This window comes from Gallinula chloropus (assembly GCF_964237585.1).
Source record: "Gallinula chloropus genome assembly, chromosome: 19".
Taxonomy (NCBI): domain Eukaryota; kingdom Metazoa; phylum Chordata; class Aves; order Gruiformes; family Rallidae; genus Gallinula; species Gallinula chloropus.
The window spans coordinates 5,201,634-5,216,193 of NC_140104.1; the positions used below are offsets into that span (position 1 = coordinate 5,201,634).

The 14,560-nt window shown below is 52.0% G+C and overlaps 1 protein-coding gene across 8 annotated transcripts in view; it reads right to left on the reverse strand.

Annotated features, from left to right (window-relative positions):
• MSI2 (musashi RNA binding protein 2) overlaps positions 1-14,560 on the reverse strand; it is a 225,210-nt gene that overhangs the window by 83,858 nt on the left and 126,792 nt on the right. For all 8 annotated transcript variants that reach the window (XR_014617735.1, XR_014617736.1, XM_084273238.1 and 5 more), the window contains exon 7: positions 6,187-6,235. Coding sequence is in view for 6 of the 8 variants with exons in the window: in XM_084273238.1 (XP_084129364.1) it covers positions 6,187-6,235 (49 nt within the window). In the remaining 2 variants the exon portion in view is untranslated. The remainder of the gene's footprint in view (positions 1-6,186; positions 6,236-14,560) is intronic.

A 14,560-nucleotide genomic window follows, 5' to 3' on the forward strand; every position in this document is an offset into this window, starting at 1 on the left:
CCTGCAGCTATCCCCCCCCGTTCCTTCAGCAGGAGACAAACACCCCGCGTCGTGAGGGTTCAAGTCTCTCTCCATGTTACAAGCTCCAGGTCCCTGGGATAATTTCACCGGCTGGGGAGCGGCAATGCCGAGCAGAGCAAGAGCTTCCCTCCAAACAACTGCACTCTCTTGAGTCCCATTTACCAAGTGTTACACCACTGACAGGGGAATAAAAGCCCGCCTCGCCTAGGAAAGCAATAACAATAGTATCGCCTCCATTTATAGCTTAATGTCACACTTCTCAGCCATAGGCATTAAAGCACTTTATACTCAAAAAAATATACCACCCCTCTGTTTGGGGATGCTGTCTCCAAGCCTGGCCAAGAGGCTGCTCTGACATTAGCCCTGTCCTACTCACACGAAAACTATGTGAGGGTCACAGAATCGTGGAATGGTTTCAGTTGGAAAAGACCTTCCAGAGCATCAAGTCCAACCATCTACCCAGCCCCCCAGCACCAACATGGTCTGGTGTTGGACCTAGCAGGTCCCTCCTTGCTCCCCTGCCATTCCTAAGCACAGCATCTCCTCTTTTAAACCCCACCAGGTATGACGACTCAGCCCCAACCTGGGCAGCCTAGTCTGATGTCTGACAACCCTTTCAGTACAGACGTTTTCCCCTAAACTTTCCAACCTAAACTCCCGATGCAACTTCAGGCTGTTTCCCCTTGTCCTGTCACTGGCTACTGGAGAGAAGAGGCCGACCCTGACCTCACTACAACCACACTGAGGTGGTCGCAGAGAGTGATGAGCTCTCCCCTCTGTCTCCTTTTCTCCAAGCTGCCCTCAAAAGGCACGGCGCTATCACCAGTCAGCTGCCAAGGAGAGCTGTGCTGGGAACAGCTGAATCAGACAATTATTTCTATGTGTTTTAAGTCCTCTTTACTCCAAACTGCCCAGGGATGTATTTTTAAATGCACGTGACCCTGCCTTGCTTGAGGCAGAAGCGATAAACAAATAATTGCAGCAACAACTTAATTATATTTATATCTCATCTATAAAAATGTCAATTATAAACTTCAGAGGTCAGCTACGAAACGGAGCATTTTGGCAGCCGGACAGAACACAGAAGGCTGATTTTTCTCCCAAGAAAAGCACCATCCTCTGCCGAGGCGCAGGGGGTGCCTCCCTAACAGCACCTCACCCTCTGCCGAGGCACAGGGGGTACCTCCCTGACAGCATCGCTCCCGTCTCTTCCAATGAACACAGCCAATAACCCACTGCCTCCACCAGGACCACTGCTTTGAAATCTGCTGGGCACAAAGCATGACCCATGTGCTCGTCCCCAAGAGTGGGGTCCGTGGGAAGGACATCGCAGACCCCGCGCCCAGCGAGCGATGCCCATCTCTGGGACGTGCTTTAACCCCTAGCACATCAGGTCTCGCTCACACCACGCAGCCAGCCTGCTGCTCTTTAATCTGGTTTAGTTTCAGGATTAAAGCAGCCCAAATCACACGCTGTCACCTCCCTCCTGGCTCCCCTGCCATTCCTAACTGTGCACGGGAGTTAATTGATATGAAAATAACTCCAGGAGCCGGGTGGCTTTGAAAAACATATAGCATTATGTTCGATAGCCACAATTACAGCTGGGGCGATCCCGTCACTCAAAGCCTTTGTCTTTCTGCAAGCTCAAGACATGGGGGTGACGTGACACATGCTGCCAACACACTCTGGAGCAGGTGATGGCCACAGGGACCCATGGGACAGGTACACGCTGGTGGACCGCATGGAAGGCCACCATCACAGCAGCTCACCAGCCACACCACCTCCCCTGACCTATCACTGCCGAAATGGCAGCCACCAAACAACCAGTTGGTTGGGATGCTTTCATCCAACCCTTCCTCACCCTGTCCCGAGCAGCTGCTGGATACAACCAGCACCAGGGTTTGGGAATGGCCCAGCATGGGCAAAGCAGCTGCCCCGGCTGCCCGATGCGCTCGGCAGAAGATCAGTATGCCTCCTGGAGCTGCTGCCTGTAATGAAGTCAGAAGGACATCATCATCTCACCAGGCTCCCGCCAACCCCACGGATCAATAACTAATGCTGAACTCCAGATGTTATCTGCACTTTGCAAGGGTAACAAAATAACACCGCCCGCTTTTTTTCCTTTCTCCTTTCCAATTACCAAACCCTCTCAAGACTGACCCCCTCATTTTCAGCTCTGTGAAATTTTAGGTGGTGAGGAAAAGCAATGAAAGCCATCTGCCAGAGCGCTCAGTGAACTTTGGGGTGTGGTCCTGCTCTCAGCAGAGTACCACAGGAGCACACGGCACAGAAACAGAGGATTACCAACGCTTTCTGTCCTTAAAGAAATGGCACCAAGCTGCCCCCAGGGATGGCTATCTGCTTTCCAAGCTCTAGCTCCCTGCGTCCCAGCCAGGAGAACCCTTGCAAGATGGCACTGTGTCCCAGTGAAGCTAGGGATTGCTTTACCTATGACAGCCCAAGAATTAACTGCTCCCCTCAATTAAATGCTCACCGATTAATTAATTTATCTCTTGATTTTTCTTACAAGTGGTTTTTTTCTAATACAAGCCGTAACATTTCTATTCCTTGTGTAAGCTCCCGGACAAGATCTAATGTGGGGAGGAGCTCAAGAGCCCAGGGGGACCGAGAGCAGACCCCACGTGCTGTTGGGTGGGGGTGATGCTATCTGCACAGCCAGACAATTGGCATGGAACACAACAGCTCCAAGTCTTATTTTCCTTAGAGAACATCCAGGAATAGCTGGGCATCAGGAAAAGGCAGCATCAGCGGCAGCCACGTGGTCAGCGTGATGACATTTAACGCTGGAAGAGATCCGCGCCCCACGGGCAAGCTGTATTTCAGGTGGGCTTCTCCAGCCTACCCAAGGCATTAGTAAAACCATGTGACCAGGAGCAGCTCTGGAAATCCCTCTTGGTATGTCTGGCTGAACCTGTGCGTTTCCAGACTGATGGATGTTGGTCCAGTGCCGCACACGCACCCGAGTCACACGCGCGAGCCAGAATGATGCCAACAAACACCGGGAATTTGCTCCCAAGGAAATTTATCTCCCCGTCCAGCAGCAGGGTGAATTCTAATACCACGCCTTCCCCTCGCCTCGGCTGATTATTCTGGGCACAGACTAACTACAGTAACCCACTGTGGATATTTTACCTGCCATTTCTCTTTCCCTCAGCTAATTTGAAGCCAGGGATTGCAGCCCGCCAGTGGTTTTAAGAATTGCCATTAAGGCCGCTGCTGCACGTTACTGCATCTTAAGCGTGTTTCCAACACAATCAGAATGTCACAATTTGTAAAATCCGGGGTGATTTTATAAACGATCGATGCAGCAGCACTCGCTCCTTCACAACAGCCCGCCGGCCGGGTTATTAGCCTGATTAGCGGCAGCTACCTGTACGGAGAAGGAAAAATTGGCAGAGAAGACTGGATAAATTCAAGCGTGAAGATGAAGATGGCTCTTTACTCTGCCTTTTACATTTGTTTTTCCCTTTCAGGCGTACTTGGCAGAGGCAAAGACCTGGAGCTCAGCCTTTTACGCTGCCGCTCAGGCAGCCCCTCGGCACTGGCCGGGCTTCACCCGCCTACTGGAATTTTGGCTAATCCCAGCAAATATGCTGCACTGCCTTTCACTCAGCCAAAGGGTAAACCCGTTCCCTGGGAAACAGCCTCCCAAACAGAGCTGACCCTCCCAGGTGCCAGCGAGCTTCCTTGTTTGCCAGGAGCAGGGACAGGGGCTCCAGCCCACCCAGCCTGCACAAGCAGGACCTACCAGGGTCCCGAGCTGGGCTCTAGCACACCACACAAGGAGTGCAGATAGCATCACCTCCACCCAATAGCATGTGGAGTCTGCTTTTGGTCCTTCTAGACTCTTAGTTCCTCCCCACCTTAGATCTTGTCCAGGAGCTTACACAAGGAAGAGAAACGTTATGACTCGTGTGGAGAAAAAAATGGCTGTAAGAAAATCAGGAGATAAAATAAACTCTCGGAATTACAGGAGAAAAATCAAGGAAGACCTGTTGCCTCTCATCTCTAACACACATCGTGGGGAAAAGCCTTTGTGGAAAACCAGAAGGTTTCATGACAGCCAAGGTGCCCCCACACCCGCAGCCCTCCACTTGCACTGGTACAGACTTTTCCTCCAGGTAAGAGTGGAAAGATGCTTAGAAGAGAACAGAATCACTGAGTCACTTGGGTTGTAAGAGACCTTGAAGATCACTGAGTCCAACCACAGCCTGACTCTGCCCAGCTCACCTCTAGACCATGTCCCCAAGCACATGTACATTTTAAATCCCTCCAGGGATGGTGACCTCACCACTTCACCTCACCAACTCTGTCCCAGTGCCTGACCGCCCTTTCAATACAGAAATTCTTCCTGGTATCTGACCTAAATCTTCCCTAGTGCAACCTGAAACCATTTCCTCTCATCCTGGTGCTTGTTACCAGAGAGAAGAGACGGAGACCCCCTGCCCCTCCTTGCAGGCAGAGGCAGTGAGGTCTCCTCTCCTTTCCTTAAGACTAAACACCCTCAGCTCCCTCAGATGCTCCTCACTTGTACTCCAGCCCCTTCACTGGCTTTGTCGCCCTTCTCTGGAAACACTCCAGCACCTCAACATCCTTCCTGCAGCGAGGGGCCCAAACCTGTGCAACAGCACTCGCGGTGTGGCCTCACTGGAGCTGAGTACAACAGAACTATCCCTGCCCTGCTCCTGCCACATCATTCCTCCCACAAGCCAGGATGCCCTTGGCCTTCTCGACCACCCGGGGCATGCTGCCAGCCCATGTCCAGCCTGAAGTTTACACCTCAGAGAGGAATCCATCCTCAGGGACTTATCGGTCTGGCTGGGGACTCGCAAACTGGGCTTCACAAGCCTCACAAGGACGGGGTGCAGAGATGGACACCGGGATGCACTGCCAGCCCACCCGTGGCACACAGTGTACACTGGCCAGGTTAGGAAATGATTAAAGAGAAGGAAACAAGGAAAACCAACAGGAGGAGGCAGAAGGCTTGGTGAGGCACATTCGCAGGGGCCACGGCTGCTGAGCACGTGCCTCGCTGGGACCAGAGCCCCTCAGCAGGGGACACGGGTCCCTCATGCCCAGCACAAAAGCACCACACAACGCAGCTCTTCAACGCAACAAACACCACACCAGGATCCTGAATGAGAAGGGTATTTATGTGCCACTTAAGGGTGGTTGCAGAGGGTGGAAAATTCCCTGGATGTAAAAAGGAGCTGTCAGGGCTTGAACTTTCCAAACTACAGCTGGGTTTGAACACTCAGTTCCTGTTTTGGCACTGCTGGGCACTGGCTGTTCACACGCCTTCCCTGGCTCCCAAGGGCTGCTCTTCCCAAGCAAGTCTTTTGCTTGCCTCTGCTGGGCTTTCCACAATCCCTGATTCCGGAGAGGGACCAGCACTGGAAGGGCACAGGAGGGCACGCTCTCTGAGGGTACCTTACTCACCCAGCCATCCCCCAAGTTGTATCAGAGTAGTGCTGGGAGGTCAGGGCTTCAGAGCTCTGCCTTGAGTCCAGCGTCTCTGCTGCTGCGATAGCACGAGCCACTCAGAGAGACAGAGCAGCACCATTTATTTCCACCGACAGGGACAGCCGTAATGCTGAACCTAATCCTGAGCTCATTCTCATCGAGCTGCATGAGCAAGGATCAAAGCTCATCTCTCCAGTAAAACATACAGGGGAAATTCCTCTTTGGGAGATGCTGCTTATTCCGAGCTGCCATCACTGGGGGACAAGCAGCCCCCAGCTTCAGACCTCCAGCATGCTTGAAACCCCAGTGGAGGGGTTTTAATTTCCCAGTCTCAGCCTAACCAGCCCTATGCCCAGCTTAATGTGATGCCAACCACCTCAGTGCAAACCCTCTGCTTCCCTGCAGCCCAGCCACACGCAGGTCCCTGGGCTTTACCCTCTCCAGGGATGCCATGGAGCCAGACAGCGGTCAACCCAAAGGTAAGTCATCAGAACGACCAGAAGGATCACCTCTAATACGGAAATCCACATGACCCGTGGCATCCGGTGCCAGACAGCCCTTCCCCCACAGCAGGAGGGACCCATCTCAAACCCAAACAGCTCCACTGAATATTTCTGGCTGCGCTCACCATGCCGAAGCCGTCACAGAAAGGGGATGTCCGAGCTCCAGGTTCTCTCTTACCTCTATGCCTGTTGGTCGTCTTGTCGAACATAAGCATGGCGTCCTCCACCTGCAAGACAGAAGAGGGGAGAGGTGTGCTTAACACTCCGGCTGCACGGCTCACACGGGCACAACACACACACAGGGATGGGGAAACAAAGGCAGGAGCAGCCCCAGCTCGGGGACGAATGAAGCATCAGATCTCCTCGCTTTTTGCTCTGAGTCAGCTCTTCCTTTTGGAAATCTGCTGCTTTCAAGCCCTGGCCCTGCTGCCGTTTGATGCTAAAGCAGAAACGTGAACGTTAGAAGTTCTGTTGCCCTAAAAAAGGCAGAAATCTAAGGAGTGATTCCACCTCCCCTTGGTCCCCGGCCATGCCTCATCTCAGACCTTTTCTGTGGAGAGATAAGGAAGGGCCAAGAAAGGACCCGGGAATGCAAATCAAGCTCCCAACTTCTCCAAATTAGAGTCACTGTCTCAACGGAGAATTAGGAGGTTTCAAGAGGTACGAGCAGGGTAAAATCTGGTCAGCCAAGAAAGGTATTCAGAGGCTCTGAAAAGGCCTTTTGAAAAACTGGAGGAAAGAGAGGAGAGGGAGGAGGGAAAGAAGTTTAATTCGCATCAGGCTTGGCATTTCCACTTCAGAAGAGAGATGGCTGATGAAACGTATTGAAGTGCAACCAAATTGCTTTCAACTTCCATTACTATTTGCATGATTTATTCCACCTCCATTTAATCTGTGCAGCCACACCTAAAATTTTACACTTATTTGAGAAGGATGTTGTGCTGGGGTTTATTTTCCAGCATTATCACATCTGAAACCTCTGCGCAGAGGCTGGGGGAGCTGGGGCAGGCTGGTCCCAGGGGATGTGGGAACCATCCCGGGAATCTTCCTGAAAATAAATCACAGACTCACGATTCCCCGTTTTAAACCAGGGCTGATGAAAACCCCCATCACCATTGAACTGCTGAGGATGCTGGGGGAAAGGAGGTGATCTTTAAAGAAAAGGTTTTATTCTTTAAAGGACTCCACTGCTTACCTGTGGGGGTGGGTTTTGGGGTGGGGAATTTTGTTTGTTTGGGGGTTTTTTAGTTGCCTTTTTCTTTTTCTCCCCCACCCCTGCCTTTTATGCTACTTCTCTGTTCTCATATTCCATCTTTCTGCAGACCATTTCTCCCAGTAAAACCCATCTGCAATGCAGCTGGGCACTCTCTTCACTTGCTGACCCAAAGGACAGCAGTGCAGAGAGGCAGCAGCACCCTGAGGGTCGAAGGGACGGCTCGTGGTGGCCGTGCCAGCTTCTGCTGCCTCAACCTGCCCCTGGAATTCCAGCAGGATTCAAAGCTCCTGCTGGTTAAAATTCAGGGAGCACAGTTCCAGTATGCTTTTGCTGCACTGTATTTTTGTTTTACCAGTATGTGGGTAAACTCCCCCAAAACCTGTCTCGGGGGGACAGCAGAGAACAGCAATGCCTCCTCCATACCCATCTCGGATGAGACTGAAAGGCGCTGATGCACTGAAAAATCCAAACTGCGTTAAGCAGAGAGCTGTTTGTCCTGCTGTCTGTCTGTATGTCCTGCTGTCTGTCTGTACTCCAAGGAAGAATACTCGCAAGTGATATCAGAAGGCAGATAAGGACGGAGCTCCCCTTTGCCCTACCGGCGCCGCTTATCTCTGCTCCAGGGTTGTGTTGGCACAGCAATCTCTTATTTTTCATTTGTGGAGGTCTTGGCCTCACTGGAACCAAAAATTACACATCGCACCTAATGCTGTTCCTCTGCCTCAGTCCACGTGAGCGTGGGGACACACTTTGTCCCCACGTCAATCACTGCTGCCCAAGCTTTAACCCCCAACCCTTCCAGTGTGACCTTCCTGCCTAAGACCCCAGAGCGGAGCCCTGAGGGGTTGGGATGCACTGCAGCACGGATCCCACCAGCCCAGGGAAATTCCGCATCCCTGAGCTGGAGGTGGGGCTGGGCAAAGCCTCTCCTGCCTGGGTCCAGACCTTCCTAAGTGACACCTCCCCATGCAAGGATGTTGCTGGGGCTCTGGGAAGGCTGTGTGCCTTGCTGTTTGGGGGAGCAGAGACCTACGTAGATTGAGGCACGACATGACTTTGGTCTGGCTGCACCATGGTCCTGTCTCAGCCTGATGTCTCCCAGAAGCTTCTCTGGGGCTCAACCCTCTCGTGCTGCCTTATCCTGCTCCTCCAAACGCCACCTTGAGAGAGGAGGGTCCAGTCCTGGCACAGGAGCAGGTGCTGAAGGCTCTGGGTTCATTTCCCAAACTCAGGAGGGTACCTGCAGTTTGGTGGCTCTCCCACCAGCACAACGTGGCGTGTCGTCGAACCCACCAGACACACATCCTGCGGCACACAGCATCCTGCGCCATGAGCACCCGAGGCCCTGCTTCAATGGAACGACCATCCTGGCAGAGACCTTTTTAATGCCCCCTGAGCAGTGACATGGGCTATGCCAGGAGATCTCCATCATGCCGGCTGAATCCCCAGAGAGTGGGGAAGTGACAGGCAGAATGCACTGGAGGTGGGTGCCCAAACCCTCCAAGCAGTGGTCCCTACTCCTGGGGTCAGAGCTGGGCACGCAGCCGCCTACAGAAGGGTCAGCCCCACCAGTTCAAACCTGGAAACCTGGTCTGCAGCCGAGCATCAGACATGGAGCAAGCACGCCTTCAAGAGAAAATAATCAGTGGGGTGTTCTTCTAGCCAGCTGGTGCCCTTTCAACAATGCCTAATTGGTTATCTTTTCTGTTTCCGAAGGTCAGAACATTTTATCTCCGTCTCTGCCCTTTTGGAGTTTACCCCACCCCGCGTTATTTTTTAGGGCAGCCATTGTAGCAGAAGAATAGCCTCTTTCCTCCATAGTCCAGTGACACAATGAGACTTCTTGAAACCTCCTGAATAGATAAAGTGCAACGGCAAAAAAGGAAAATTCTATTAATGCCTTGCAAAATAAAACATCTAAGGGCTGGTTAGACAAGCAGGAGGAGGAAATCAATACGGAGAGGGCAGCGTGCTTAGCGAAAACTTTTCACCAGTCGCAGAAAGGTGGCGAGGGTATGGGAGGGAGGGGGAGAAAGAGACTTATTAATTCAGAAACCCCCTCAATGGTATGGAAATCTGGCAGAACAGCAAGAACTGAAACTAGAAGAATTTGAATATACAAAGGGCTGAATAGAATGAGAAAACCACACCGCCTCACACACACAGCCCGTTTCTCACGGTTCTCTGTGAATCAAACACAAGCGGCTTGTTCGAGTTTTCATCAAGGAGAAAGAAGGGACACAGTCAAGGTAACCGGCAGTAAACCCTGTAGTAAGCAAATTGATCCCTATTTCAGGGGAAGGGAGAAAGGAAAAACAACCCGCAGATGAAACTCAAGTAGATGCAGGAGCTGCGGCCGCCCAAAGTTAACCCCCTCCTCCAACTGCGGCTCACTTGCTGGCCCAGCGTTTTAAAGATGCTGGAACAGCATATTTCCCAGGTCTGGGCTCAAAACATACAGCACCAGGCTTACAGGAGAGAAGACACCCTTCTCTCCAGGGTCAGAAACAGAGCTGGAAGACGCAGTTGCCACCTCCAAGGGCTGGGGTCCACCCAGGACTGATAGGTCCACCCTCCACGCACCACCAGCCGAACCCCCACAGCAGCTACAGCAGTGACCTCCCATGAGCATCTTCTCTGGGCACGGGGAGGAACAGCACATGGGCGCAGAGCTGAGCATCCCCAGGACAGGTGTGAGACGCTGAGTCACCAAGCAAAGTGCCGTGTCGCACCCACAGCTCCCGGCAGCCCAAACCCCTCCGTCTCTCTTCAGATACAGGACGGCTCGATGCAGAGGCTCAAAGGAGCTGGTTAATTTGAACTAATTATCGGCATCAAAGGAGAGCACATTACAGAACAAACACGGTCTTCACACTTAGGGTAAATAAGAGGAGACTTGCCAGGTAATGCCAGGTACAGACGGACACTTCGGCCCAGCAGACTTTGCCTCCGTCCCAGCACACCCCACAGACACATCCAATTTAGACCCAGTTCTTTACATAAAGCCAAACTAATGGGCTTTGGTTTAGTTAACTTTTTTTTTCTCAATCCACTTGGGGCTCTGAGAAGAGGAAGGGCTCAGCCGCTCCTTTAATCACTGCCTGGAAGGAGGAATTGGGGAGAATAGGAGGAAAGGAAAAAAAAAAACCCAACCTGGAGGAGCCAAAGGCTTTAATAATCCTAACAGTTCCCAGGGTTATTTAAAATATGCCCAACCGGTTCACAAAAGGCTCCACAGAGATAAATGTATTTGATTTTCTTCCACTTTAATGGAGGCATACATTTAAAGCAACAAAACCAGGGTGACCTAAATAAAACGACTATTAATTGTACTCAGGGAGGCTCTGAATTTAATGCCACCGATCTGGCCCCGGCATAGGAACACACAATATTCCCCATTCATTCCCTCCTCTTCCCTCCAGTGATGCTCAGCTCTGTGGGACAGTCCTGAGCAGTCGGAGACTATCCAACCTGTTGCCAGCCCATCACCACCCACACCTTAACGAACCTCTGGGTCCTCAACAAAGCCCAGTGTGGCTCGGCAACCTTCCCCAGGACAAGGATGGAGCATGATGCTGCCTCCTCAGCCTGACGTGACCAAACCAGAATGTTTCCTGAAATACTGGGTGCCCCATCCTGTCATCGTGCAGCTGGGTGCCATGTGCACGGACTGGTGAGCCCCAGCGCAGAGCAGGTACCGGCAGCTCCTATGCCAGGGCTCACTCACAAGGTGCCTGCGTGCGCAGGAATCACAGCAGTCGCTCCGTCACATCTCCGAGTTCTTTTTTTGCTCTCCATTAGAACCAAGTTTACTCACTGAGTCAAACCTCCACAGGGAAACTACTGTCACCACACTGAATGGACACACGTCACGCTTTCCAGAACCACAGACTGGCTGTGAGTGGAAGGAACCTCTGGAGATCATCTAGTCCAACCTCCTGCCAGAGCTGGATCACTTATATCAGGTCACACAGAAACACATCCACATGGGTTTGAATGTCTCCAGAGAATGAGACTCCCCAACCTCTCTGGGCAGCCTGTCCCAGGGCTCCATCACCCTCACAGGGAAAATGCTCCTCCTGACATTCCCAAGGAACTTCCTCTGCTTCAGTTTGCACCCGTTGCCCCTAGTCCTGTCGCTGTCATGCCTGAGAAGAGCCTGGCTCCGTCCTGACTCTCACCCTTTACATATTTATAGACACTGATGAGGTCACCCCTCAGTCTCCTCTTCTCCAAGCTTAAGAGGCCCAGCTCCCTCAGCCTCTCCTCACAAAGATGTTCCACTCCATCATCTCAGTAGCCCTGTGCTGGATGCTTTCAAGAAGTTCCCTGTCCTTCTGAACTCGTGGGCTTCCTGCCCTACTCTCCTCATCCAACCCAGAGAAGTTTTTCATGATCAAACCCTGATTTCCAACACATCCAGAGCAGGTCAAGATGTCCCTGCATTCCCCCCAAGAGCCGTTTGTTTCCAACATTCCTGGGCAGATTTAGTGCTAAGTTCTCCATCCCTTCAAGGATAAAGAAGAATTAGGACAGGCAAATGAAATAACGTGCTGTAATGGAACACCACAGCATTTCAGATTGGGTCCTGCGAGAGAAGAAATTACAGGAGGATGACATTCAGCTGCACATGCCGGGCCATGTTCCATGGGTCTATCACTTCTTCTGCTCTCCCAAGAAAAGCGTGCTGAATATTCGGTCTAATTCCTCAAATTATTTATACACGCCGCACAATTCCTCCAGTATTTTGCTTTCTGAAGCAGAAAAACCTCTCAGCTGCTAGTAAACCATCAGGTGCTGTTATTTTAAACACGCACGTGAAATCCCAGCACCAGCAATGTGCGGCTGAGGATTCACAACCTCCCCCCATGTAAATTAAGACAAATTCATATCGTGTGCCAGACAGGTAGAAAAAATGGTTCCCCCACCCCAGGCCTCCGGGTTTGATGACGTGGAATTAAACAAAGAAACAGATACTGGAAGGTTTTCCCCGCTTTCTGCCCCGCGTGCTTTGCTGCCTTCTCCCAGACTGTCTCCATCCCCTGGATGAAGGCACCCGAAGCACCCCAAGCGCCTTCACTGTGAGGCTGGGTCCCTCCCCACCCCAGCCAGCAGTGTTCCCAGCACCGTGTCCCAGCACAGATGACCACACTGGACCATGGGCTCTGGACTGAGAGCTTGTTTGCTCTCCCTTCCACCGCTCCATTCCTGCGCTCACCGCACGGCTGCCATCCTGGGGACAGACCGGAGCCCTCCCGGGGTTAAAGTGATAGACCCATCAACAGCTACAGCTTCCCTCACAGCCGCGCCTCCCAGTGAGGGATTTGCATCCTCCACGGCTCAGGCACAGCTTGCACAGTGCTCCCCAGGGGATGGGCCCTCACTGAGAGCTTCCCAGGGTTTGGCGGGGACGACTTACCAACCGAGCGCTGACACACTCCGCACGGCGATGATAATCAATGCCATACTGTGCGAGAACAAATTCCAGCGCTAGCAATTTTTCCCCCCCAGCAGTCAAGTCTTTAAAAAGTCTTCTTCAGCAATTATAGCTAATAAAACTACAATTTTATTCAACACACACATATCATTGTAACTAATTTTGCTCCATCAGGGCTGAAATTAAAACAGTCATTCAATCACGTTAATCTCAGGGCTTGCTCACCAGCCGTGACATGGCAAAGAGCATCCCCAACGCTTGCCAAACAGTGTGGTGGCTACTCCTGGACTTCAAAATGCTCCCTCAAAAACCCAACACGTTACTCAATGCTTGCTCTACCAAGGGGGATGCAGGAATATGAGTAATGCTCTCCAGAAATAACAGCTTTCCACAGCAGGGCAAATTACAGATGACTCCACAGACAATTTCTCATTAATTCGTTCCCTGGCATTAATAACATGAAGTATTGATGAAAGGCAGGCTCATTGCCATGCTCAGATCAAGTTATGAACTACACGAGGAATCCAGGAGCTTTCCTTTGACCTGCTGCCTTGGCTGAGCCCTTCCCTTGCCCCCACTCTGTTTCCAGCACATGTTACCCAACAGCCTGGCGGGGAGACAAAGCTCTTGCTAAAATCTCTCCAGTGCCGGGGTGGAGGGAAAAGCAGCAAGGCCAGAGCCGGGATATGTCATAATGTCACCTTGGGTTGACGATGCCCATCACCCAGCAACATGGTTGGTGGTGTGTAAGCTCTCAGGGATGCTTCTCCCAGAGATATGACAGCACTATGCAGCCAGAGCCGGCACCAGGGCCCTGTCAACAGCGAGGTGGCATCCCAGAAAGCTCCCAGGAGCCAGCGAGACATTCCTGGTGCTCCTGCCCCCTGCCCAAAACAGCAGCATGCACTAAGGAACACCCAGACATCCATACGTGTCTCCTGGAGCACACTGATCTCAGTCCACACGATACACACCTTTACCCGAAGCCATAGCACTCCTTAACAAGACCTATCTGTGAACTAGGGCTGTGCCTCCATCGCTGCTGTAATAAAACTCCAATTCACGTTTCTGCCAGAAATTAGGGCCACGGAAATTTCTTCTGCGATCAAAGTTGATCCGTGCCACAGCCTGAGACAAGGAGCGATTGATAACTTTAAACACACGTGAGCAGCTAAACCTGCTCAAGCACACGTTAAACAGCAAGAGAAGGAGCACATTCTGATGTGGCTCAGCCAAAGGCGCTGCTAAATCACGGAGCTCCCGCTGCCACCCTTCACCCGAGAGGCAGGAACAGAACCCAGCTCCAAACATCTGCTGGAGAGCCTCCAAGCTCTCTTACAAACATTTAATTCACCCTGCCTCAAAACATCCTTGTGTTTTACCCCGCAAGGAAGAGGGCGGGACTAGAAGGGAAATTAAGCTGTGAGGATTTTAAGTGACCCATACGTGGCCCCTGAGCCAGCCACCCCCCGGGGAATCTCTGCCTTCAGTGCCCTGTCAGCATCAGGAAAACCTTGTGCATCCATGCCCACCCAGACGTGCACATCACAAGTGTTTCCTTGGGAGATTCCCAAGGGAATGAAGAGCCTGAGCTCCAACCGTCCCGCTCCGGCCCTGTGCCCTCTCCAACTTACCCCAGTCACCAGCAGATGAAAACTTCAGGCACACACACACACACAAACTACTTTTTAAAGGGAGGCACTGAAGTTTTGGTGTACCCCTTCCCAGTCTTGCCCAGACCCCGTGGGGGGTTGTGTGTTTGAGCTTCTGCTCTTCGGAAAGCAAGTGTTGAGAGAGCTGGAAGCCTCAGCCCTTGAACTGAAGATTGGACAGACCCAATGCCACAGGAGTCATGGCACAGCTACAAGAGCTGACGCCGCTGAAGCTCATCTCAGCTCC